Here is a 27487-nt window from a genome sequence, read left to right as displayed (position 1 = left end):
GCTTTATGAACGTGGACAACAGAGAAATATATTCTTCATGACCAAAGTTGGAATTGAAATAAAAAAGGAAAGTGAAACTTATGCTCGTCTCCCTCTCCCTCCGGTCCACATTAATACAAATGATCCCAATACGTATGATTGTATGAACTAAAGATCTTAAAATCAATACAGATGTATTTATTATAAACGTTAGTCCTTAACATCTATCACTGTGTATATCACCATTCAAACATCTTTTAAAAGTTGAACAAACCCCACACAGCTCAGTAAAGACTGAAATGTTGACTTTATTTGATAATTTCAGTGAAAACTAACGTTCATATTTCTCTTTTTGAGTATAATACTGATGAACGTTCAAAACAAAGCACTTTGGCAACTTACCACCTATGTTTTAAAAAGCTTAATAAGCACCGTAACTTTCATGATATCATTTCTCGGTCATAATCGGTTGTTTCCGTGAACGGCCGACTGTTGAGTGACGGCAAATGCTGCGGCTGCAAGGCATTGTGGGGCAGCATTTTCGCTTCTCCTGTCGGTTAGGGAGGTCCAGTGGTTCCTAAGCTAAAGGAGGTTATAAAGGAAGTTTGAAACCTCCTTTCCTATCATTCTCATCATTCTAGAGAATTCGAACGGCACTTATCATGGCTGCCACTGAGGGACTTCCGGGTCATTTCACTCCTTTAGGAAGGTTCCTAAGCTAAATGGACTATTCGACTTCAGCCCTGCTTTCTTGACATCTCGCTGGTAGCATCAAGTCGATAACCGAATCATCGAGCGCCTTCACGGCTCACAACAAACAGAAGGGCGAAATGTGCCCTGCATTAAGACTCGCCCTCATCAAACCAGTGAAGTAGCTAAATTCAAATGGTTTATTGTCATATCATATACACAACTAAGGTGTAGTTATGTAATGAATGAAACACTTGTCGCAGGATCCTCAATAATACAATTACAAGACTTAACAAATAACAATAAAATGATATTGTAATATAGTCCACTGATCTTTGTAAAAAAGAAAAATGTTTATGTTGGGTTTTGACTTAAGTTTAAAATAAATTGAGTTCTGACTCCTCAGAATGTTCAGAAAGCTGTAGACTGTATATATGGTCACATCCCATAATGTCTTTGCTCTGCAGGGAGTAAGGTTTGCCTGTCAGTCTACACAAAGGGCTACATTAACCCTTTGCATTGACCTCAGTACAGTAAACACAGTGGACAGTTATCAGGACGCATAATCGATAGTCGAGCATTACAGCACTTCACCACACTGTACTAGAAGTTTCCACCGGGCTGTAACAGCTGTCTTTAAGATCAACATCACCGGCAGCGGGAGTCATGTCTCTGCCTTTTACGGGATAACACGTGTTGCTGGGTTTTTAAATAACTAGGAGGAGCTGAAGCCAGGCAGGCTAACAGCGAAGCTAACGGCGAATCATCCAGCCGCTGCAGCGGGATGTTCGGCTGTCTGGTGGCCGGCAGGTTGGTGCAGACAGACGCGGTGCAAGTCGCCTCGGACAAGTTCGTGTTCAACCTGCCGGACTATGAGAAGGTGAACCACGTGGTTGTGTTCATGCTGGGCACGATTCCGTTCCCCGCCGGTACCGGAGGAGCGGTCCACTTCTCCTTCCCGGACCCCTCGGGCGGCGGCGCGGTGTGGCAGCTGCTCGGCTTCATCACCAACGAGAAGCCCAGTGCCATCTTTAAGATCTCCGGCCTGAAGGCGGGGAAGGGCGGGGAAAACCCCTTCGGTATAATGGCCTCTTCCTCCCGGCTGTCATCCTCCGTGGCTCAGGTAGGAGGACCAGCTGTAAAGTAACTAAAGCTATTAAATAAATGTAGTGGAGTAAAAGTACACCATTTACTTCTGAACTGTAGTGGAGGAGAAGTACAAAGCAAAACATTTAAATTCTTAAGTACAGTACTTTAGTAAATCTTAGTTAGTAGTTACTTTACATCACTCGTTACATCAGTGGTTCTCAAACTTTGTCTATCTTTGGATAGACACGTAATGGGCCAAGTTAACATTTATTAAAAAATACATCAATATGAACGTGAGAATTCCTTTCAAAAAAATAACTTTGCTAGAACAGTGATAATGAAGCAATGCTCCATAAGTCTGTGTGGTCAACAAAATAAATACATAATACAATTGTGCAATCCCTTTGCTAGAACAATAAGTTATAATACTTTGCCACTTTGCAATCTGTGCAAAAAAATGAAAAGAAAGAAAATGCTGATATTTGGCAAAAAAGCGTGTCTTTAATGGCTGCAATGAGCCTGTTTTGCACTGCACATTTCTTCAAAACGGGGTTGCAGGCTCAGTGGCGGCGTCAGAGATTTATTTTGGGGGTGCTGTGGGGAGGGGCGGCGCCAGGCGGTAGCTTGCAGTTGCTACAGCAACACCAACAATTGGCCTAGCAACTGCTAAGCAACCCCAATAAATGTATGGGGGTTTTTTATATGTGAAATTCATAATTTGAAAAACGATTGATTCGAAAATGATATGCTACAGTACAAGTAGCCTACTTCTGGGTGTTTCATTCAAGCTAGAGAGATGTTGCTGCGCTAACGGATGTTAGAAGCTGTTTCTACAAAGGAAAGTCCTCTCCTGTCAGATAACGTCAGCTCAGTGAGGTAAAGGACTCTCTCAGTGTTTAGATAGTTAACTTTAGTCTAAGTCATCTCAGTGGATCTCAAAACAGTTTGATCACCATTTATGTAAACAAGTATTTCCGAGGCACACCTTCATATGATCATTATAGTTAGGCTCTAAAACAATAAGAGCATAAATGAAAAACAGGTATGAAATACTCTGACAGTAAAATAAGAATACAGTTTAAAAGAGGAGGGATTTGTATATCCATAAAGAAATCTGTGTACAGTTCTGTTTCATCTGGGTGTTGAGAGATGTGTCCATATATCTCTTAATTTTGCTCTCAAAGTGCACCAGGTTGATGCTTTTAACTTCAATAATGTAACTTTAACTTCAGCCCTAGGAGGCTGGTCCGCCACCCACTTATAAAAAATAGCACTTTATCCTTCCTATATGCCGTGAGCTGATTATCGAGCCTTCATTGTAACAGCCGCGGGTGTAGCCTACTGTATGTGGGCGTGGGGAGTGTTGCAGTTGAACATTTCACTGTAGCCCATATAGCTACCTTAATGGGAAACCCTACATGTTTGAGCAACCTCTATGAAGCGGCAAGCTACCCCACAGCACCCCCAACAGAAAATCTCTGGGGCCGCCCATGGGTGCTCAAACATGTAGGGTTTCCCATTAATGTACTGGGTGCTACAGAGGAATGTTCTACTGCAACACTCCCCACACGCACGCACACAGTGCACCCGCGACTGTTGCTTTAAAGAGTACCTGACCTCCCTTTATATCAATAGAACAATAATGTCATTGTTAGCTAATGAATGTTTCCATGCTGAACAACGGCAACATGACAACGTTTCCATCGGTCCCTCTTCTTTAGAGAAGACCAGGAAGTTCATTTCATTTCATTTCAAACCTTTATTTATTCAGATTGGTCCCATTGAGATCATAGATCTCTTTTTCAAGGGAGACCTGCAGCATACAGGTTCCACATGAAACATAAAACAATAAAGGACATTATACATTATATTGACAGGATACATAGTTATAGACATTTACAAGTGCCCATAGTTTCAACGAGCATTTCATTTACCCTAGCTTTAAAAACATGCAGAGGAATGAGATTGCTCAGTTTCAATTCTTGCTGAAGATTGTTCCAGCAAGTGGAGCTGCGCATAAAAGCTGTCTTACCTGAGACAGTCCTTGCTCTCGGCACATCTAACAAGACTACATCATGTGACCTCAGACAATAGCTGCTTGCAACTCTCTGTGTGATCAGAGAGCAGATATAATACGGGAGTTTACCCAACAAAGCTTTATAGATAAACGTGTACCAGTGACTGAGCCTCCGTACAGAGAGTGATGGTAAACCTGCCTTGGCATACAGGGTGCAGTGATGAGTAAGTGCTTTACAATTTGTGACAAATCTCAGAGCACTGTGATACGCAGCATCCAATTTGCTCAGGTAATTGGCAGGTGCATTCATATAGACCAGATCCCCAGAGTCCAGCACAGGTCAAAGGTCACAGAGCCTTTTCCTGGCCTCAAGCGAGAAACAGGACTTGTTTCTGAAAAAGAAACCTAGCCTCACCCTCAGCTTTTTAAGCAGGTTATTGACATGAAGTTTAAAAGAGAGACAATCATCAAGCCAGATACCAAGGTATTTGTAACAGGCAACAACTTCAAGTTTTGTTCCTTGCGTAGTTACAATATCTAAAACAGGCTCTGGTGTCTTTTTAGCTTTTGAAAAGAGCATTACCTTGGTTTCTGAACATTTAGAAGAAGCTTAAGCTCAGAGAGCTGAGTCTGAATAATGTTAAAAACAGCCTGTAATTTAACACCAGCCTCCTGAATGGAGGGGCCTGCACAATACATCACGGTATCATCCGCATAAAAATGTAAAGTAGCTTCATCCACATTATCACCTACGCTGTTAATGTATATGGAGAATAAAAGTGGTCCTAAAACAGAACCTTGAGGAACACCATTAGTGATGTTTAACCACTCAGAAGACAGTCCATCAAAGTGAACACATGGGGACCTTTCAGAGAGGGAGTTCACAAACCACCCCACTGCAAGGCTGGATATGCCAATACTGAGTAGCCTCTGCTTTAAGATGCGATGATCGACGGTGTCAAACGCTTTGGAAAGGTCAATAAACAGAGCTGCACAACTCTGCTTATTATCTAAGATACTCGCCATATCTTTCACCACTTTCATCGTGGCAGTGATGGTGCTGTGTTGCTTTCTGAATCCTGACTGATGTTTAGACAGGATGTCATTTATACATAAAAACTCCTTTACCTGTTCACTCACTAAGCGTTCAAGAACCTTAGCCAGAACTGATAACTTAGAGATGGGCCTATAGTTATTTAAAATAGTTGCCTCCCCTCCTTTCAGTAGAGGCAAGACATAAGCAGACTTCCATACTTTTGGAATTGTATTTGTGCTGAGGGAGAGGTTAAAAAGAGAAGTAAGAGGTGGAGCAATAAAATCTGCTCTATCTTTAAAAAGAAAGTGATGGATACACGGATCGTGTTCCAACCAATAGGCACGCAATGACTCTAAAGAATAACGATCACGCACCAACTCACATTCAGACTAAAGGAACCAGCTGTTTGGGAAATGAGAGAAGTAGAAAGTACAGGTATTTGAGTTCAACATGTAGAGAAGTAGAAAGTACAGGTATTTGTGTTCAACATGTGAGAAGTAGAAAGTACAGGTATTTGAGTTCAACATGTAAGAAGTAGAAAGTACAGGTATTTGAGTTCAACATGTAAGAAGTAGAAAGTACAGGTATTTGAGTTCAACATGTAGAGAAGTAGAAAGTACAGGTATTTGAGTTCAACAGTGTAAGAAGTAGAAAGTACAGGTATTTGTGTTCAACATGTAAGAAGTAGAAAGTACAGGTATTTGAGTTCAACATGTAAGAAGTAGAAAGTACAGGTATTTGGGTTCAACATGTAAGAAGTAGAAAGTACAGGTATTTGAGTTCAACCTGTAAGAAGTAGAAAGTACAGGTATTTGTGTTCAACATGTAAGAAGTAGAAAGTACAGGTATTTGAGTTCAACATGTAAGAAGTAGAAAGTACAGGTATTTGAGTTCAACATGTAAGAAGTAGAAAGTACAGGTATTTGTGTTCAACATGTAAGAAGTAGAAAGTACAGGTATTTGTGTTCAACATGTAAGAAGTAGAAAGTACAGGTATTTGTGTTCAACATGTAGAAGTAGAAAGTACAGGTATTTGTGTTCAACATGTAAGAAGTAGAAAGTACAGGTATTTGAGTTCAACAGTGTAGAAGTAGAAAGTACAGGTATTTGTGTTCAACATGTAAGAAGTAGAAAGTACAGGTATTTGTGTTCAACATGTGAGAAGTAGAAAGTACAGGTATTTGAGTTCAACGTGTAAGAAGTAGAAAGTACAGGTATTTGTGTTCAACATGTAAGAAGTAGAAAGTACAGGTATTTGTGTTCAACATGTGAGAAGTAGAAAGTACAGGTATTTGTGTTCAACATGTAAGAAGTAGAAAGTACAGGTATTTGAGTTCAACATCTAAGAAGTAGAAAGTACAGGTATTTGAGTTCAACATGTAAGAAGTAGAAAGTACAGGTATTTGAGTTCAACGTGTAGAAGTAGAAAGTACAGGTATTTGTGTTCAACATGTAAGAAGTAGAAAGTACAGGTATTTGTGTTCAACATGTAAGAAGTAGAAAGTACAGGTATTTGAGTTCAACATCTAAGAAGTAGAAAGTACAGGTATTTGAGTTCAACATGTAAGAAGTAGAAAGTACAGGTATTTGAGTTCAACGTGTAAGAAGTAGAAAGTACAGGTATTTGTGTTCAACATGTAAGAAGTAGAAAGTACAGGTATTTGAGTTCAACGTGTAAGAAGTAGAAAGTACAGGTATTTGGGTTCAACATGTAAGAAGTAGAAAGTACAGGTATTTGTGTTCAACATGTAAGAAGTAGAAAGTACAGGTATTTGTGTTCAACATGTAAGAAGTAGAAAGTACAGGTATTTGAGTTCAACATGTAAGAAGTAGAAAGTACAGGTATTTGAGTTCAACATGTAAGAAGTAGAAAGTACAGGTATTTGAGTTCAACATGAGAGAAGTAGAAAGTACAGGTATTTGTGTTCAACATGTGAGAAGTAGAAAGTACAGGTATTTGTGTTCAACATGTAAGAAGTAGAAAGTACAGGTATTTGAGTTCAACATCTAAGAAGTAGAAAGTACAGGTATTTGAGTTCAACATGTAAGAAGTAGAAAGTACAGGTATTTGAGTTCAACGTGTAAGAAGTAGAAAGTACAGGTATTTGTGTTCAACATGTAAGAAGTAGAAAGTACAGGTATTGTGTTCAACATGAGAGAAGTAGAAAGTACAGGTATTTGAGTTCAACATGTAAGAAGTAGAAAGTACAGGTATTTGTGTTCAACATGTAAGAAGTAGAAAGTACAGGTATTTGAGTTCAACATGTAAGAAGTAGAAAGTACAGGTATTTGAGTTCAACATGTGAGAAGTAGAAAGTACAGGTATTTGTGTTCAACATGTAAGAAGTAGAAAGTACAGGTATTTGAGTTCAACATGTAAGAAGTAGAAAGTACAGGTATTTGTGTTCAACATGTAAGAAGTAGAAAGTACAGGTATTTGTGTTCAACATGTAAGAAGTAGAAAGTACAGGTATTTGTAGTACAACATGTAAGAAGTAGAAAGTACAGGTATTTGAGTTCAACATGTAAGAAGTAGAAAGTACAGGTATTTGTGTTCAACATGTAAGAAGTAGAAAGTACAGGTATTTGAGTTCAACATGTAGAAGTAGAAAGTACAGGTATTTGTGTTCAACATGTAAGAAGTAGAAAGTACAGGTATTTGAGTTCAACATGTAAGAAGTAGAAGTACAGGTATTTGGTTCAACATGTAAGAAGTAGAAAGTACAGGTATTTGAGTTCAACATGTAAGAAGTAGAAAGTACAGGTATTTGAGTTCAACATGTAAGAAGTAGAAAGTACAGGTATTTGAGTTCAACATGTAAGAAGTAGAAAGTACAGGTATTTGATGTTCTACATGTGAGAAGTAGAAAGTACAGGTATTTGAGTTCAACATGTGAGAAGTAGAAAGTACAGGTATTTGAGTTCAACATGTGAGAAGTAGAAAGTACAGGTATTTGTGTTCAACATGTAAGAAGTAGAAAGTACAGGTATTTGAGTTCAACATGTAAGAAGTAGAAAGTACAGGTATTTGAGTTCAACATGTAAGAAGTAGAAAGTACAGGTATTTGAGTTCAACATGTAAGAAGTAGAAAGTACAGGTATTTGTGTTCAACATGTAAGAAGTAGAAAGTACAGGTATTTGAGTTCAACATGTGAGAAGTAGAAAGTACAGGTATTTGAGTTCAACATGTGAGAAGTAGAAAGTACAGGTATTTGTGTTCAACATGTAAGAAGTAGAAAGTACAGGTATTTGAGTTCAACATGTAAGAAGTAGAAAGTACAGGTATTTGAGTTCAACATGTGAGAAGTAGAAAGTACAGGTATTTGAGTTCAACATGTGAGAAGTAGAAATTACAGGTATTTGAGTTCAACATGTGAGAAGTAGAAAGTACAGGTATTTGTGTTCTACATGTAAGAAGTAGAAAGTACAGGTATTTGAGTTCAACATGTGAAGAAGTAGAAAGTACAGGTATTTGAGTTCAACATGTAAGAAGTAGAAAGTACAGGTATTTGAGTTCAACATGTAAGAAGTAGAAAGTACAGGTATTTGTGTTCTACATGTGAGAAGTAGAAAGTACAGGTATTTGAGTTCAACATGTGAGAAGTAGAAAGTACAGGTACTTGTGTTCAACATGTGAGAAGTAGAAATTACAGGTATTTGAGTTCAACATGTAAGAAGTAGAAAGTACAGGTATTTGAGTTCAACATGTAAGAAGTAGAAAGTACAGGTATTTGTGTTCAACATGTGAGAAGTAGAAAAGTACAGGTATTTGAGTTCAACATGTGAGAAGTAGAAAGTACAGGTACTTGTGTTCAACATGTGAGAAGTAGAAATTACAGGTATTTGAGTTCAACATGTAAGAAGTAGAAAGTACAGGTATTTGTGTTCAACATGTAAGAAGTAGAAAGTACAGGTATTTGAGTTCAACATGTAAGAAGTAGAAAGTACAGGTATTTGGGTTCAACATGTAAGAAGTAGAAAGTACAGGTATTTGGTTCAACATGTAAGAAGTAGAAAGTACAGGTATTTGTGTTCAACATGTAAGAAGTAGAAAGTACAGGTATTTGAGTTCAACATGTAAGAAGTAGAAAGTACAGGTATTTGAGTTCAACATGTAAGAAGTAGAAAGTACAGGTATTTGTGTTCAACATGTAAGAAGTAGAAAGTACAGGTATTTGTGTTCAACATGTAAGAAGTAGAAAGTACAGGTATTTGAGTTCAACGTGTAAGAAGTAGAAAGTACAGGTATTTGTGTTCAACATGTAAGAAGTAGAAAGTACAGGTATTTGGGTTCAACATGTAAGAAGTAGAAAGTACAGGTATTTGTGTTCAACATGTAAGAAGTAGAAAGTACAGGTATTTGAGTTCAACATGTAAGAAGTAGAAAGTACAGGTATTTGTGTTCAACATGTAAGAAGTAGAAAGTACAGGTATTTGTGTTCAACATGTAAGAAGTAGAAAGTACAGGTATTTGTGTTCAACATGTAAGAAGTAGAAAGTACAGGTATTTGTGTTCAACATGTAAGAAGTAGAAAGTACAGGTATTTGGGTTCAACATGTAAGAAGTAGAAAGTACAGGTATTTGAGTTCAACGTGTAAGAAGTAGAAAGTACAGGTATTTGGGTTCAACATGTAAGAAGTAGAAAGTACAGGTATTTGAGTTCAACATGTAAGAAGTAGAAAGTACAGGTATTTGTGTTCTACATGTAAGAAGTAGAAAGTACAGGTATTTGTGTTCTACATGTGAGAAGTAGAAAGTACAGGTATTTGAGTTCAACATGTGAGAAGTAGAAAGTACAGGTATTTGTGTTCTACATGTAAGAAGTAGAAAGTACAGGTATTTGAGTTCAACATGTAAGAAGTAGAAAGTACAGGTATTTGTGTTCAACATGTAAGAAGTAGAAAGTACAGGTATTTGAGTTCAACATGTAAGAAGTAGAAAGTACAGGTATTTGTGTTCAACATGTAAGAAGTAGAAAGTACAGGGTATTTGAGTTCAACATGTAAGAAGTAGAAAGTACAGGTATTTGTGTTCAACATGTGAGAAGTAGAAAGTACAGGTATTTGTGTTCAACATGTAAGAAGTAGAAAGTACAGGTATTTGAGTTCAACATGTAAGAAGTAGAAAGTACAGGTATTTGTGTTCAACATGTAAGAAGTAGAAAGTACAGGTATTTGAGTTCAACATGTAGAAGTAGAAAGTACAGGTATTTGTGTTCAACGTGTAAGAAGTAGAAAGTACAGGTATTTGTGTTCAACATGTGAAGAAGTAGAAAGTACAGGTACATTTGAGTATTTGAGTTCAACAGTGTAAGAAGTAGAAAGTACAGGTATTTGTGTTCAACATGTAAGAAGTAGAAAGTACAGGTATTTGTGTTCAACGTGTAAGAAGTAGAAAGTACAGGTATTTGTGTTCAACGTGTAAGAAGTAGAAAGTACAGGTATTTGAGTTCAACATGTGAGAAGTAGAAAGTACAGGTATTTGGGTTCAACATGTAAGAAGTAGAAAGTACAGGTATTTGTGTTCAACGTGTAAGAAGTAGAAAGTACAGGTATTTGAGTTCAACATGTGAGAAGTAGAAAGTACAGGTATTTGTGTTCAACATGTAAGAAGTAGAAAGTACAAGTATTTGTGTTCAAAATGTAAGAAGTGAAAGTAAAAAGTCGTCAGAAAAATAAGTAGTGGAGTAAAGTACTGATACCAGAAACATGTACTTAAGGACAGTAACAAAGTATTTGTATTCCACTACTTCCCACCTCCGATTGTCCCACATTGACCCCATATGTCTTGTTGGTCTCAGGTCGGTGTGTCGGTGGAGGCTCTGGATCAGCTCGGCCAGCAGATTCCGGTCTCCAGCGCCGCCGTTTCCACCGCGGACTCCTTCCTGCATTTCACCCAGAAGATGTTGGACAGTCTCTACAACTTCGCCTCGTCCTTCGCGGTGACGCAGGCTCAGATGACCCCGAACCCCTCGGAGACCTTCATCCCCTCCAGCTGCGTCCTCAAGTGGTACGAGAACTTCCAGAGGAGGATGAGCCAGAACCCCAACTTCTGGAAGAACTGAATCAAAGACTAAAAAAGACAGTTTCCACAGTGCCTACAGCCAAACCACTCGTCTCTCAGACACAGCTTTACTTCCTACAGTTCATGACGTGCACAACGGGTTTTGGTTCATCGTCATTACACGTTTATTTTTATTAAAGTAAGAACAACGATAGTAGATATGAGAGTCAGGATCATTCTTGGCCGTGGAAACAGCAGCCCTAAATGAAAACAAACTAAGATTTACTTGGTTTTTCTCTTAAAATAAAATAGATTATTCCACACTATTCGATTTCATTTCTTCTACAATAATACCTCACCTGCATTGACACAAACAACACAGCTCAGAATCAAGAATGCTCCTTATTTTCTATAAATAGTTATCCAAACCAAATGGCACCAAATACAAAATAAACATAACGGAGACATTTAAAAAAATACTAAAAGCTCAGAAACTGCATTGCCTTTTGTTCACTAGGACATTATTCATTCACCTGATAGTTATTACACTGAAACCCCTAACATTATAGATGGAGTTGTTCACAAATTATGTTTTTTAGCCTTTAATAGGCAAGTTATCGTTTCTTATGGAGGGATTGGTCATATCCATTTTGTAATGCTAGACTTTAAATACTCTTCCAAAACAAATCGAACAATTTCCTTGTTTTTTATTTGTTTTATGACGGTACAACCACATAAAAGCATACATGTTAAAAGGGTGATGGCTCCACTAAGGTCTTGGCTAGGCTGTAATAATATCTTTTGATTTCAAGAGAAAATGCAACATGTAATAATAATAATAATATATTTAATTTATATAGCGCTTTTCATCTGCCAAGACAAATCTCGAAGTGCTTCACAACAAGGGATACTGATACACTTTGAGAGATTAAACAAATAATTGTAATAATAATAAGAAATAAAAAAAAAAAATATATATATATATAAAATAGAGTACAAAAATAAAAGTCGGAGATAGCGATAAAAATGGCAGTACTCCAGGTGTACCGTGCTCAAAGGTTATTGGAAGGCCTGCCGAAAGAAGAGGGTCTTAAGGCCGGTTTTGAAGACCTCGGTGGAAGGGGCCGATCTCAGCTGATCTGGGAGGGAGTTCCAGAGGCGCGGGGCGAATGAGCAGAAGGCTCGGTCTCCCATTGTTCGGAGACGTGTGCGGGGGATGTAGAGAAGAGGAGTGTGGCTGGAGCGGAGAGAGCGGGTAGATGTCTGGGTATGAATGAGGTCATGTAACCTACAACAACATGTATGAAACTGAGACGAGAAGAATACAATATTAAGTGTTTTTTATTTTATATTTAACTAATACAATATTAATAATACAGACAGTGCCGATTCTAGAGTCTGTGGGGGCCCTAGGCAAACATTCACTGGGGGCCCCAGATGGTACAGGAAAACAAAGTGAGTTGAACAGAAAATAGCCCTTCAGAATAACTTGATATCGTCCCACAGAGGGGACATGTACATTGTGACGGCATAAGAGAAGATAGATTACAAAAATAAAACACTATTAGATAAATAGAGCATTCACAAAACATATAAAATGTCAAAATAGAAAAATGTCAAAGTTACTTTCGAAGTAGACGCAGTGCACATAAGTGTCGTAGGAGTGGGTGTAGTTGGCGTGTCAGTTTATTTAATTGATATTTATACTGCAATACTATTTTTGGACACTTGGTGGCGGGGGTTAGCTGCACCGGGTGTCTACAAGGGGTCATAGGTGACAGGAAAGGACGAGGACACATGAGGGAGAGAGCATACCGATTCCACTTAATGTAATGGCAACTTTTAATGTTCCATTGTCCTACTCTTTTGCTTCACAGGAGGAGGTAGAGTCGTCCAGACGCAGACACGAGCAGATGATTGCACGTCCTTTAGGGTGCAGTTAAGAATGATGTTTATTGAGCTTTACATACCAAGGTTTAATTATGCTGTCAACAGCCCGGCAGAGGCTCCATTTTGTTAGGGAGTAATTTGCTGAGGTATTCAACCTTCGACCCAGTTCATAGTTCTCTCTCTTCACTGTCTCTTTCTCACGGCACAGGTCTACGGCCTGGGGTATCGCTGCTATCTCTCTTAAGGAGGGGCCGCTTGGGCGCATTGTTGTTGCCAGTCTGTGACGGAGCACAAGCCGCCATGAGGTAGTTTACAGTTCAGGGACGAAGGTTCCCTGGCACACGTTATTTTCTATGGACGAGAGCTCTATAGATTCAGGGTCCATGTTTGTTTAGTCTCGCTGATAAAGAATGTTGATTATTACACTCCGAACTAATTAAAACCTGGAGCTGCAGAAAGAGTTCTTCAGAATTGGTTTGTCAACTCTCCGGCCGAAGCTCCAAATAAACCGTCATGTTTGCCGTCAAAGCTCCAGCTTTCCTCGTGCCTCTCGGAGTCCTGTTTTCCAATTGCTACAGAAGTTTCAACCACCTTTGACAGCATAATGAAACCTTGGTATGTAAAGCTCAATAAACATCATTCTAAACTGCACCAAAGAATCATCTGTTTGTGTCTGCGTCTGGATCACTCCGTCTCCTCCTGTGAAGCAATGGCAATAAAAGAGTAGGACAATGGAACATTACAAGTTGCCATTACACAACAGTGGTGTCTTAGTCTGACGTTGTGTGAGTGTGGGGGTCTACCATGAGTTATCCATTTAATTTAGTTTTTGGTAAAAGATCTGAAATATCACGACGAAGTTACTTCAAACTTCCTGATAAACAAGCTCCAAAAATGTTAATGAAAGAAAATATTCTAAGTCTCAACATAGGAATCCATCAAGGTGACTCACAGGGGCCGAGACAACGACACAATACTAAAAAATGTAAAATAAATTCAATCCACCATATCATCATTACATTTAAAAGCTAAACCCTGAAAGCCTGTTGTCTAGGATTACACATTATCGCCAACTATGATTAACATACTAAAGTATTCCTTAAAAGGTGGGGTAGGTAATTCACTTCAGAAACACGTGTTATATTCCATGGAATGCTCTTAACATCCCGATAGCAATGAATACATGAAATGCTTTGACAATAAATGCATAAAATAATGTCGTCAGTGGAAGCCGTGGCGCTGTAAAAAGCTCGACCAATCATCTGAGCCGGCTAAAGTAACTGGATGGCCTACCTGCCTGTCAGCCTTCCATCTGTGCACACACTGATCTCGTGCCCTCATTGGTCATGTGCGCGTTCGTGTGTGTTGGAGGAGGGGCTCTGAGAGGAAGTCTGAAGGAAGTGGCAGATTTTTCCGGTTGTGTATTTTCAAATTCTAGCGCACTCGAGCTGGTTTCTCCATTCTTACCTACTCTACCTTTAATCTTGATTTGAGTAAATATGTAATTCTGTGTTCTGCAGTTCAGCCATCAGCCTCCAGATGGCGCTGCCGTTCACTTAAAGCAGCCGCTGCGATAATAATGTGCCTTTCTTCACCTGTGAGATAAACGATTATAAAAACAAAAAATATTATTTCAAGAATCAATAATTTCCCCTTTTCAAAAAGGGGGATCAGAGGGTGTGTGCCAATCACAGAGGCATCACACTACTCAGCCTCCCGGGAAAGTTGACTCTAAGGTACTCGAAAGGAGGGTCAGGCCGATTGTCGAACCTCAGATTGAGGAGGAACAATGCGGATTCCGTCCTGGTCGTGGAACGACGGATCAGCTGTTTACTCTCGCAAGGATCCTGGAGGGGGCCTGGGAGTACGCTTATCCGGTCTACATGTGTTTTGTAGACTTGGAGAAGGCGTATGACCGAGTTCCCAGGGAGTTACTGTGGGAGGTGCTGCGGGAGTATGGGGTGAGGGGGTCTCTACTCAGGGCCATCCAATCTCTGTACTCCCAAAGCGAGAGCTGTGTCCGGGTCCTCGGCAGGAAGTCGGACCCATTTCCGGTGAGGGTTGGCCTCCGCCAGGGCTGCGCTTTGTCACCAATCCTGTTTGTAATATACATGGATCGGATTTCGAGGCGAAGTCGTGGGGGGGGGGGGTCTGCAGTTCGGTGGACTAAGGATTGCACCACTGCTTTTTGCAGATGATGTGGTTCTGATGGCTTCATCGGTCTGCGACCTTCAGCACTCACTGGATCGGTTCGCAGCCGAGTGTGAAGCGGCTGGGATGAGGATCAGCACCTCCAAATCTGAGGCCATGGTTCTCAGCAGGAAACCGATGGACTGTCCACTCCAAGTAGGGAATGAGTCCTTACCCCAAGTGAAGGAGTTCAAGTATCTCGGGGTCTTGTTCTCAAGTGAGAGAACAATGGAGCGTGAGATGGGCCGGAGAGTCGGAGCAGCGGGAGCGGTACTGCAGTCGCTTTACCGCACCGTTGTGATGAAAAGGGAGCTGAGCCGGAAGGCAAAGCTCTCCGTCTACCGGGCCATTTTCCTTCCTACCCTCACCTACGGTCATGAAGGATGGGTCATGACCCAAAGAACAAGGTCGCGGATACAAGCGGCCGAGATGGGTTTTCTCCGCAGGGTGGCTGGTGTCTCCCTTAGGGATAAGGTGAGAAGTTCGGTCATCAGGGAGGGACTCGGAGTTGAGCCGCTCCTCCTTTGCGTCGAAAGGATCCAGTTGAGGTGGTTCGGGCACCTAGTTAGGATGGGAGGAGACCGAGGGGTAGACCTAGGACCAGGTGGAGGGACTATATCTCTTCGGTGGCCTGGGAGCGCCTTGGGATCCCCCAGTCAGAGCTGGTTGATGTCGCCAGGGAAAAGGAAGTTTGGGGCTCTCAGCTGGAACTGCTACCTCCGCGACCCGACCACGGATAAGCGGGAGAAGATGGATGGATGGAATCATTTACATTAACAATCGTGTGACATGCTAAGAGGCTCCAAATAAGACAACAATACATATTAAATATATAAAAAGAAGGCAAATATAATACAATTATGTAAAAGTGTCAAATATAAGAAAACTCAAATTGCAGCTTATATTCGTTAAGAAGAAAACACCAATGACTAACCCCTAGTTTCCACCGGGTCCGTCTGCGGCGCGTTACGGCTCAGAAGCGTCCCAGAAGCGTCTCGCCGCTGGGCTCCGCTCGAAATAGGATTGAAGTCTATTTTTCGACGCGATGCAGCCGTAAGGTAATGTCGGGCAGACAGGAAGTGGAACGTTCAGAGCATATATAGCATATATTTATATATATATATATATATACACACACACAAACTCATTTTGCAGACCCTATCCCTCCGTAGTCGTTCAAGTAGGAGGAGAAATGCCAGCGTTCTCCTCCGGTTTATAGGCACTGTGTAAATTATAGCCTATAATAATTATGAGGATTTACCTCTAAAATACAGCGACACATCTTTGATTCATGTCGTTTATAACTGAGATATTACAATTATTATGAACTTTGTCTGTACAAAGTAGCCTGTGCAGGAAATATGCTCAAATCAACTGAAACTGCGAGCCGGCAGGCAAGACGCTCCGCTTCTGAAATGCTTCTGAAACGCGCCCGGTAGGGTATGACGCCTGAGGAGGCCGGACCAAAACCGCGGCGCAGCCGTTACGCGACGCAGACGGACCCGGTGGAAACTGGGGGTAAGCCTAAGAATCTAATATAAACTACCGGAAAACACAACTTTATTGCGGTTTTCTGTGTTTTTGCAAAATAATTTTGTTGTTGTTTTAAACGTTTTTCACCACGAGAAACTGTATACGTTATCCATTTATGACCAGATACTTCCAGCTACATAATGTCTCACGATATAACTCGTATAACCGTGGTGATAAACCTTATAATAACTCAAAAGTTATCCAAGTAAGATTTAGTGAACTGTTATGAGAGGAAAATGTGTTTTTATCTCTGAGGAAGAATGTGTTGCAGACGGGATGTCAACATGTTTGTCTGTGTCAAAAAAGGAGTTACGACGAAGGAATCTCAAATATATGTTTGCCTAAGGCTCGTGTAAAACAAAGGAATAGCCTTCAGCTAAAATGCTTCCTCACTGACTTCACTGCTGACTTTTCACCTATTTCTTTTATCCCCCCCCCTCCTTAAAAGGGTGATTTTATGTTGTTGTTATTGTTGATTTCATTCACAAGGCCCACATGTTAAAAGCAATTGAATGGGTTTTGATCTGTCTCAATATTATTGTGTAACAAGATTACCAATCCGTGTATAAATCTTGTAATATATAAATGTAACACCTTCCACACATGCAAAAAACATATTTGTATACTGTAATCAAAAAAATAATTCGACATTAAATTGATTACAAGTAAATTAAGAGAGTTAAAAGTAAATTAAAAGCAATTGTAATTATAATAATGGTAATATGTCAAACTGAATCTCCCAGTTTGACAGTCATGTTGTTCATTAGAATTTGAGAGTTTCCTAATTCAAATTTCTTGCATCATTTATCTAATTTTCCTTGATTTGGAAACTTTAGAACGTTTTATTTCGAAGGTTTAAACGAGAAGTACTGTTCCCTTTACTTATTTGTCACTTAATAAATACTGCACCATTTGTATCTAATTTCATGTGTGCTTTAAACCTTTTGTATTCAATTATACAAGTTTAAAATGTTTTATTTTGAAGGTTTAAACAGGAAGTGCTTTCCCTTTTGGGGTTATCCTTTACTTATTTGTCACATAATAAATAATGTACCATTTTAATCTAATTTCTGTGAACTTAATCACCCTTTTTATTCAATTATACAAGTTTAAAATATTTTATTTGAAGGTTTAAACAGGAAGTGCTTTCCCTCTAGGGCTTTCCTTTACCTTATTTGTTACTTAATAAATATTCCACAATTTAATCTAATTGCATGTGTACTTTATCAACTTTTTCTTCAATTGTACAAGTTTAAAATGTTTTATTTTTGAAAGTCCAGAAAGGAAGTGTGGTGTCTGGTCACGGTTCATCAAATGGGTGGAAACTCAAACCTCCGTGGGAGTTTCTGTTGATTCAGTTTAACGATGAGCACCGTCAGAAGAACCGGTCGGACCTGCCGAGTTGTGACGCTTCAGGCAAGAGGAACCGGTCGGTCAGATGAGATCCCTCCGCCAGGCGGGGGAATACAAAGGCAGAGCTGCAGAGACAGGCAATGATTTCTCACGTGGATCTCACAGCAGTAACTCACCATGTTTCACCTGCTGGTGCTGGCCGGCGTGGTTCTGGGAGGATACATCTTCCTCACGCAGACTCTCTTCAAAAGGTCCAAATGTAAAGGACAGGCAGCGATGGCCGGCAAGACCGTCATCATCACAGGTGAGTCCTGGGAGGGGGGCGGGGCTAGCACAGGTAACACATAAAAGAGGAACGGTTGAAAATTGAGATTGCTTATTTAACGATATGAGACAGAAGCCATTGTCAAAATAAGGACACATGAAACCTTTAACATGATTTACAATACTGCAAATAAATTAGATTTGAAATGATAAACGATATGTTTCTTAATAATAAAAACATATAATGAGAAACTGAGACACATTTTGAATTGATTTAGCTAATTTCAGATGTTTCTTTTGAAATTGTACAACTTATTTCTGAATTGAATGATAAAGAAGTCCTTTTTAAAAGTGTGATATTTCAGAAACTGCTTTATTTGTTATTTAAATGTCAGAATAAATCAGGCTGAACACTGAAACAGTGAATCGCTAGAAAGACAAGGATAATGTTGATCAATTCATATTTTTACTTGTTTAGCAAAAGTCACCGATCTCTGTCACGTTGTTTCAGATTTGTAAAGACCTTTTTACAATTTTCTGATTCATTATTAATTGAAGAAAATAGTTCCCTTGATAAAACGAATAACCATTAGTATTATTCCTTAATTAAGAAACTAAATGATAATTTCCTTTCATTATTGACTTCTTTTTATCCAGTTGTCTTTGCTCTATACCTTGCTCTCTGAACTGCATCAACAACAAAAGGGGGTTAGGTTTGAACTCGCAGACATTCGACTTGTTCTTCCTGTCAGCCAAGTCAACGTTAAGCAGTGAAAACAAAGAAAGCTCAGTCTGAAGGGAATGTTGGACACATTGAAATGTTGATTCCGGTGAGGCAAGCGGATGGAAAGTCAGAGGGTTGTATAATCAACCCTGAGAAGAAGCGCATTCATCAGAATCCATCCAGTATTTCACAAGAAAACTGAAAAGTCTAACCTTCTGGTGACGCTAGTGGAAAAGGCAGAGGATCACCAGAGTCAGTATGAGTCATCCTCTGGGGACAATGATTGGTCGTACCCAAATTGAGGACGATCCATCCAGTAAATGTCGATATATTTGAGTGATTACATAAAAAAACATTGATTTACTGCACAATGAACTGAAATGTTATAAAATCGGCATGATGGACTACTTTATGATCAGTAAGTACAATAATTAGTAAGGGCAAAATATGTGATATCTGAATGTGAAGTATTGTAGAGGTTCCAGTTTACAGATTAGTATACGGAGACGCCCTTGTGTGGTACAGACGCTCTTTTTTCAATGATAATGTGAAATCTGATTATATAATTGTCATCACCTATTATATGCATTATCAGGCAACAATAGTCACCCGATTATAAAAGGAAATGTTCCTGAGCACTTCAATATCTACTTTAAAGCCGAATCCCAGGTTTATTCTTACACAACTTAATAAATAATAAATAATTTTCACAATCACATTTCCTTTAAAACAGAAACAGACATCCATTGATCAGAACTGTTTCATCATTATGTATCATTGCTGCCATGCTGTGTTGTTGCTTCTGAAGGCGGGAACACGGGCATCGGTAAAGCCACGGCTCTGCACCTGGCCGGCCGGGGGGCCAAAGTGATCCTCGCCTGCCGAACCGGGACAAGGCCCAGGACGCCATCGCTGATAGCCAACAGGGTGGGGACAGAAAACAACAATTACTCCTGACGCTAGAATACAATAATACAATCCTATGTAGCGTCTCTACTGTGACATTCTCTTCCACATCAACAGGGGTCCCCTATTCTTCACGGCTCTTCTACATCAACATGTGTCCCCTCTTCTCCATGTCGCTTCTACATCAACATGTGTCACCCTCGGCATTTCCATGTCGTCTGACATCAACATGTGTCCCCGTCTTCTCTTCAGGTCTCTTCTACATCAACATGTGTCCCCTCCTTCTTCATGTCTCTTCTACATCACATGGTGTCTCCTCTCTTTCATGTCTCTTCTCAATCAACATGTGTCCCCTCTTCTTCAGTCTCTTCTACATCAACATGTGTTCCGTCCTTCTCCATGTCCTCTTCTACATCACATGTGTCTCCTCTTCTTCATGTCTCTTCTACATCAACATGTGTCTCCCTCTTCTTCATGTCTCTTCTACATCAACATGTGTCCCCTCCTTCTTCATGTCCTCTTTGACATGGGACTCCTTATTTTCATCTAAAGTAACAGACAGAGAATCAGCACTTTGGAAACAGGGCTGAAACAGAGGGGATTGTGGGTAATGCTGCAATGATCTGTTTGGTGTTTCAGCCAATCAGAGACAGGTTCTGTATATATCTGAGACCTGTGATGTATGGATGAAAAACAGTATAAAACATTTTCATGTTCAAAAAGCTCTTTATTTTTCTCTGTGCTGCAGCACCTCTTTTCACCCTCTGTCTGAAACCAGAGCCCAGTCTGCTCTGATTGGTTAGCTGGCCAGCTCTGTTGTGATTGGTCAACAGCTTAGAGATGTCCCGCCCCTTATCACGTACAATGAGCGCTAGCCAATAGAAGCACAAGTGTTCCAGAAGTAAAACAAAGGATACCATTACATGCACTAAAACCTAGACAACACACTGAAGGAAAGTGAAAACCCCAAAAAGCATAATAGGGCCTCTAAGTAATTTGACTAAAGTATATATTATGTTCTTTTCCTCTTGACCTGACGACGATCTTGTTGCAGGAAACAGGAAGTACTGATGTGTTCTACAGGCATCTGGACTTGGCCAGCATGAAGTCCGTCCGCTGCTTCGCAGAACGTTCCTGGAGACCGAGTCCAGACTGGACCTGCTCATTAACAACGCCGGTACACACACACACACACACACACACACACACACACACACAACACACACACACACACACACACACACACACACACACACACACACACACACACACACACACTGTTGGAGTCTACCGGACCAGGTCCGTCCTCCGCGCAGATCGTTTGGATATGGCCAGAGCGGGGTCGCCGTCCGGATCTGCCGATGACCGTTCTTAGTTCTGAGGGAAAAGGAATTGTGTCCTAGACACTATTCTCTGTTAGCTGTACAAAACTAGACTTTGCACTCCAATGGATTGTTTCTTCAAATAAGCACTTTATTACACAGTTCAACAAAGATATATCAATCTGATACTATACCACAAAGCGCTTTGGACTCCTTCTTGAGTTCCCACCGTGACAGGCTCGTCAGTGTGAGATCCCAGTTGAATTGAGCCTCGAATTCTGAATATATCTTGTTCTTTATAGTGTTTGCTGTGAAGCCCCCGCCTTTGGTGCTCTCTGTGCTGCAGTCTGCCTTTGCTGCCCAGCAACACTCAGTTTTAGCTAAGGTCAGGGCCAGGGCCCTACTCCCTTTTCCTAATTTCGATGTGTTCTTTGTTACCTGCTTTAACTGGTTTTTGCTCACAAGACAGTTGCGCCTTTTGAAGGTCGGGGCCACACATACTGTAACATGGTGTTCTAGTCCTTGAAGATAACAGGATGTAGCCGGCCAACTGCTGAGGCACCTCAGCAGTAAGCTTTAACACATTACTTTTCCACTCAGACAGCTCAATGTTTTTAGCGTTTCCAGAACAGGATTTACTACATCTTATATTCACGTTACTTTTGCCTTATATGATCCTTCCTGTGTACACACACACACACACACACACACACACGCGCGCACACGCACACGCACACACGCGCACACGCACAGTTACATAAACGTTTGATTTAAACCATAACATTATATTAAAGTTAGAAACCTTAATAACTGCAAATTCTGGTAACTATACTAAAGTGAAATCCTTATTAGTTCCCCTAAATCCTGTCAACAGTGGTCACATACATTTAATTAAATACTGCACTTGTAAGTTACTTGATTATCTCTATTATAATATGCTACCATTTACTTCTATTTACTCAACAATATCTAAGAGGTAAATACATGTATGTTACTTTACAGATGTTATGTACCAAACATGATGAACTGATAAAACCATTGAGTTCTTTGTAACCAGATGTCTCTCAGAGGGGCGTGGGGAGGGGCTCCTTATCTTCATCTGAAGTCACAGACAGAGAATCCGCACTTTGGAAACAGGGCTGAAACAGAGGGGATTGTGGGTAATGCTGCAATGATCTGTTTGGTGTTTCAGCCAATCAGAGACAGGCTCTGTGTATATCTGAGACCTGGGATATATGGATGAAAGACAGTATAATAGGAGACCTTTAAAAGTGAGTGTGTCCTGCAGGTCTGGTGGGTGACGGGCGGACAGAGGACGGGTTTGGGATCCAGTTGGGAGTGAACCACCTGGGACACTTCCTGTTGTCTCACCTGCTGCTGGGACGAATGAAGGAGGCCGGGGGGGGCCGGGTGGTCACTCTGTCCTCCATGGCTCACAGCTGGGGACACATCGACCTGGAGGTAAAACGCCCATCATCACACGGATAGTAGTCGGGTGGCACGATTTGGAGAAGAAAACGAATTGTGAATATTTTACTGATATTGCGATTCGATGCATGAAATTGAATAATTATCTCATGTTATACTGTATGTGTTGTTCAGTCTGATTTATAGCTTTATTTCGTTTTGTTTTGCTGATTAATATTAAGGGAGTTGATACATATTGTAAAGCCATACTAAGGAATGAACAAGAGGAACTTTAATACAATCTCCTTCTTACTTAATTTTCTCTTTTTTTTATATTTACCTCTCAGAATAGTCACCTGAAGACTTTACGTGAATGTCCTCGTTAACAGAAACTTTGACTGAGCATCAGAACCTGTTCTTGAGTTTCAGGTGTTACTTTGGTTCAGGTGTGACATAAGGATATTATTATGTCGCATAAAGACATTCCTGCGCGCTCTGCAGAGAACATCCCCCCCTCACTCACTCACTCGCTCGCTCACTCACTCACTCGCTCACTCACTCGCTCACTCACCCGCTCACTCACTCACCCACTCGCTCACTCGCTCGCTCGCTCACTCACTCACTCGCTCACCCGCTCACTCACTCCCTCACTCGCTCACTCTCTCACTCACTCGCTCACTCACTCACTCACTCACTCACTCGCTTGCTCACTCACTCCCTCACTCACTCACTCACCCACTCACCCGCTCACCCGCCCACTCACTCACTCACCCACTCACTCACCCACTCGCTCACTCGCTCGCTCACTCGCTCACTCGCTCACTCGCTCACCCGCTCGCTCGCTCACTCGCTCACCCGCTCACTCGCTCACCCGCTCACTCACTCACTCGCTCACTCACTCACTCCCTCACTCACTCACTCACTCACTCGCTTGCTCACTCACTCCCTCACTCACTCACTCACCCACTCACCCGCTCACCCGCCCACTCACTCACTCACCCACTCACTCACCCACTCGCTCACTCGCTCGCTCACTCGCTCACTCACTCACTCGCTCACCCGCTCACTCACTCACTCGCTCACTCACTCACTCCCTCACTCGCTCACTCTCTCACTCACTCACTCACTCACTCACTCACTCACTCACTCACTCGCTTGCTCACTCACTCCCTCACTCACTCACTCACCCGCTCACCCGCCCACTCACTCACTCACCCACTCACTCACCCACTCGCTCACTCGCTCGCTCACTCGCTCACTCGCTCACTCGCTCACTCGCTCGCTCACCCGCTCACTCGCTCCCTCACTCGCTCACTCACTCACTCCCTCACTCACTCACTCACTCACTCACTCACTCACTCACTCGCTTGCTCACTCACTCCCTCACTCACTCACTCACTCACTCACTCACTCACTCACTCACTCAGGTGATGCCGTGTTCACGAACTTGTTGATGTGTGTTGCGTTCAGGCTCTGGAGGTGGACAGACATTTGGGCACCGGCAAATACAGCTGGCAGTTCTTCTACGCGTACTGCAACAGTAAGCTGTGCAACGTGCTCTTCACCCACGAGCTCGCCAAGAGGCTGAAGGGATCCAGCGTCACCTGCTACAGCCTGCACCCAGGTGAACTAACATGTCAGAGGGAAACGTCTGAATAATGTTTTCTAAGTGCTGGAACTGAAGACCGCTCATCACGCTGAACGTTAGCCGCCTGTAGCTTAGCGGTGGTGATATATGTATATATGTGGAGATTATCCTGCTGAACAAAACGCATAGCGATCATAAACGTGCCACAGAGCCTATTTGCCTTTGTGACGCTAACATCTGGGTCGTCCTACAAAAATCTACATTTGCATCAAATAAAGCACAAATATATTGCACAGCGAAGTGGAAACACTTTTTAGAGCTGTTATAAACTTAATTTCAATTGCTATTACTCACATTTTCTAATGCAAATTGAAATGCATCTTAAAGCTCCCGTGTCACGGCCATTTCTACTGATCATAGTTCCATCGTTGAGGTCGACTAGAACAGATTCACATTGTTCAAAGTTCCAAACTCTCATTGGTTTCTCACAGCATCTCTGTGTAGTCTGTGTATTCACTCTCTGTCCTACACGGCTTGTCAGGAAACTGAAGAGACCAGCTACCTAAATATTTCCAAGGCACTCTTTTATAATTATTGGGGTAAACAGGTTTGAAATCATTTCAATGTATACTATAGGACAGTAAACCAAAAATATCGTTTAAAGTTGAGAGATACAAAAATATGCATAAATAAATGTTAACTAGGTAAAATAAAATAAGTTGCATTTATTTGCTATTGGCTATGGTAGGTTATTGGTTATGTTCACATACTTATTTGATTATTAAAATGTAAACCAATCTTTTTCATATGGGTGTTTTACGGCCCGTCCACACAGCGGCGTGCGTTGAAAGCTTCACCATTCACTTTGAATGGGGTGACGTCACTTTGCTGGCGTGGCTCGCTGCAAAAGTTGAGCAATGTTCAAGTTTTGAAGCCACGGCAGAAGCGTCAGCCAATCGAATCATATGACAGTACAAGCTCTAGCCAATCAAACCGCTGCTTGTGTGTCAGGGGCGGGAGATTCAAGTGATTGGTTGTTGGTTGAGTTTCAGACATGCCCGCCGGGAAGCTTCAACGCACGCCGCTGTGTGGACGGGCCGTTAGAGTTGTACCCCCTAGATCAGGTCTCTAGTAATGTGTGCTCTAAGTGCACCAGATTGAAGCATGTTACTTTAAATGTTCAAACATTTCTTCCCGGGGGGGCATACCCCTGGACCCCCCTAGAGGATGTGATGTCCTCACCCCAATTCAAACATGTTCATATAATACTGAATACATTTGAAGCCTTTTTGATGTATATGACCTATGTCAATACGTTTCTGTTTTTGTAGTGCATTGGTCTTTTGTAGAGATTTTTCATTTATTTTTTATATATTCTGTTGTGTATTCCTTGGATACTTTTATTTGTTCGACTGAACGATTTTCTGGCAGTGGGGGGCGCCAGCTAAAATCTCGCCTAGGGCAGCAAATTGGTTAGAACCGGCCCTGATGGTGTAGGAAACGGACTCCATGTTACAAGACAGGTCAGGGGTTTGGCGGTACCACACACACACACACACACACACACACACACACACACACACACACACACACACACACACACACACACACACACACACACACACACACACACACACACACACACACACACACACACACACACACACACACACACACACACACACACACACACACGGTGCTGCAGCTCCTGATCGGATCAGAGACGCACGTTCACTAAGCGGAAAAACCAGATCCTGTCACAGAGATCTGCTATTTTAAATCTTAAAGTCAACACATATCGACCCTAAATAAAGTCTATATTAAGAACGAGAGATGTTTTGACATTATGGCTTAAACAAATGTCAAATGAGCGAGGGCGATGACGTCAGAGCATTGTCCTATGTGCCGGGGCTGAGCCCCGAACAGCCCCGGCCCAATTTAACCCCTGGTTAGAGGCCCTATTTTATCAGTATGTCTGGACTGCACAGCAGTTACAAAGGTCAAACTACATTAGAACAGAATTGTCCCCATTTTGTCTTTAATAGTTACTAACATTAGATATTTTAATGAGATATGGACCGCACGACAAAACATTTCCCTGATTTTCATTTTTGAAATTAAGTCACCGAATGCAAGTAGTCGCCTTAGCTTATTTTGTTATGAGATGTGAATTACTGTTCAATTTAGTTGATGTAATAATCATTTGGTTTTTTTACATTAAAAAAAGGTCTTATGTTTTTTTTCGGGGGGAGGCCCTTTTTCCAGTTTAGAGCAGTAGCCCCTCCAAATGTCTGTGCACGTCCCTGCTCAGGTGTGTCTCTCCTCTTGCAGGTGTGGTTCGCACCGGGCTGTCCCGTCACTGCAGTCTGTGGCAGAAGGTGTTCATCGAGCCCATCGCCCGGCTGCTGTTCCTGAACCCGGAGGCCGGCGCTCAGACCACGCTGCACTGCTGCCTCCAGGAGGGCATCGAACCTCTGAGCGGGCGCTACTTTGCCTGCTGCGCCGTGCAGGAATCGTGCCCGAAGGCCCGGGACGACGCTGTGGCCCAGAAACTGTGGGAGGTCAGCGAGAGGCTCTGTGGAATCTCTTAAAACACTTATCTTCTGCTGTAAATGGATTGTTGAGTCCAGGAGGGATCAAAGTGAAAAACTGTTCACTCTGTCTTTGTTTTCCCGCCCTTTTTGTTTTCTTCCCACCTTTTTGTGATTGTTTGCCCCGCCCTGATTCTACTTCCCCAGCTCTGTACTTTGTTAGTTATTAGTTCTGTGTGTACATACGCCTCTCTTTCCCAGAGTTTTTCTGGGCGTTGATGTTTACCGTGGTTCTACTCATCAATGTTTCATCGATGTTTCTATCTACCATGTTTCCTTTCGGCTGTTTCTTCCTCTGGACTCGCTGCCTGTTTTCCGCCATCCCATTTTGTGTCTTCTTTAGTTGTGCTGTTTATCTTTTGTTTAGTATTACTTTGCCTGCTCTCTTAGTTTCTTGATTACCTGCGTTTACTCTGTTGTTCAAGTATTTTCTGTAAGACTTGAGTCAAATTGCCGGTACCCATGTCATGATATAAATTGGTTCAAAGTTTTGCTGTGTAGCATCTTTTATTTACAGTATTCCTCCCCTCTGGGAGCACGTGTTGTTATTTATTGTCCGTTTATTGCACTCAGTAAATTGAACATGAACATCTATTATGGTACTGTCATATATTTCACAGGGTAAAAAGAGTCTTTACATGTTTGGCTTAGAACCTATGTTGTTAATCATTCATTAATTGATGTTCTTATTAATATGTTTTAATAATAAGGTTTGAAATCCTGGATTTAAAAATATTAAGATAATAAACAAGTGACAAGAAGTTTTTGCTAGAAATTGCTTTGTAAAAAAACAGACTAATTCAGTTCTGAATATTATTCACAAGTGTTACAGTACAGTAAGAGATCCAACGTGTTTGAATGAATCTTAGTGCCTCAGGTTTGATCAGGAAAGTGTTAACGTTA

General features: G+C 41.2%; 1 protein-coding gene and 1 pseudogene across 1 annotated transcript; both read left to right on the top strand.

The window, feature by feature from the left end:
• Window positions 1–626: 626 nt before the first annotated feature.
• hikeshi (heat shock protein nuclear import factor hikeshi) lies at window positions 627–11142 on the top strand. The gene is made up of 2 exons (XM_034079237.2): window positions 627–1792; window positions 10614–11142. The coding sequence occupies exons 1-2, from the start codon at window positions 1454–1456 to the stop codon at window positions 10875–10877; spliced, it is 603 nt and encodes a 200-aa protein (XP_033935128.1). The 5' UTR covers window positions 627–1453; the 3' UTR covers window positions 10878–11142.
• Window positions 11143–17702: 6560 nt separating this feature from the next.
• LOC117443269 (dehydrogenase/reductase SDR family member 13-like) lies at window positions 17703–27345 on the top strand (annotated as a pseudogene).
• The last annotated feature ends 142 nt before the right edge of the window (window positions 27346–27487 follow it).

The sequence above is a fragment of the Pseudochaenichthys georgianus genome, unplaced genomic scaffold, assembly GCF_902827115.2.
Source record: "Pseudochaenichthys georgianus unplaced genomic scaffold, fPseGeo1.2 scaffold_572_arrow_ctg1, whole genome shotgun sequence".
Classification (NCBI taxonomy): Eukaryota; Metazoa; Chordata; class Actinopteri; order Perciformes; family Channichthyidae; genus Pseudochaenichthys; species Pseudochaenichthys georgianus.
This window is presented reverse-complemented; position numbering and strand designations above follow the sequence as displayed.

Bases quoted from the DNA above. Each gene is read 5' to 3' on its own strand.
- hikeshi (XM_034079237.2), top strand. From the start codon at position 1,454: ATGTTCGGCTGTCTGGTGGCCGGCAGGTTGGTGCAGACAGACGCGGTG. The intron at 1,793-10,613 runs GTAGGAGGACCA...TGTTGGTCTCAG, and splicing joins TGTCATCCTCCGTGGCTCAG to GTCGGTGTGTCGGTGGAGGC.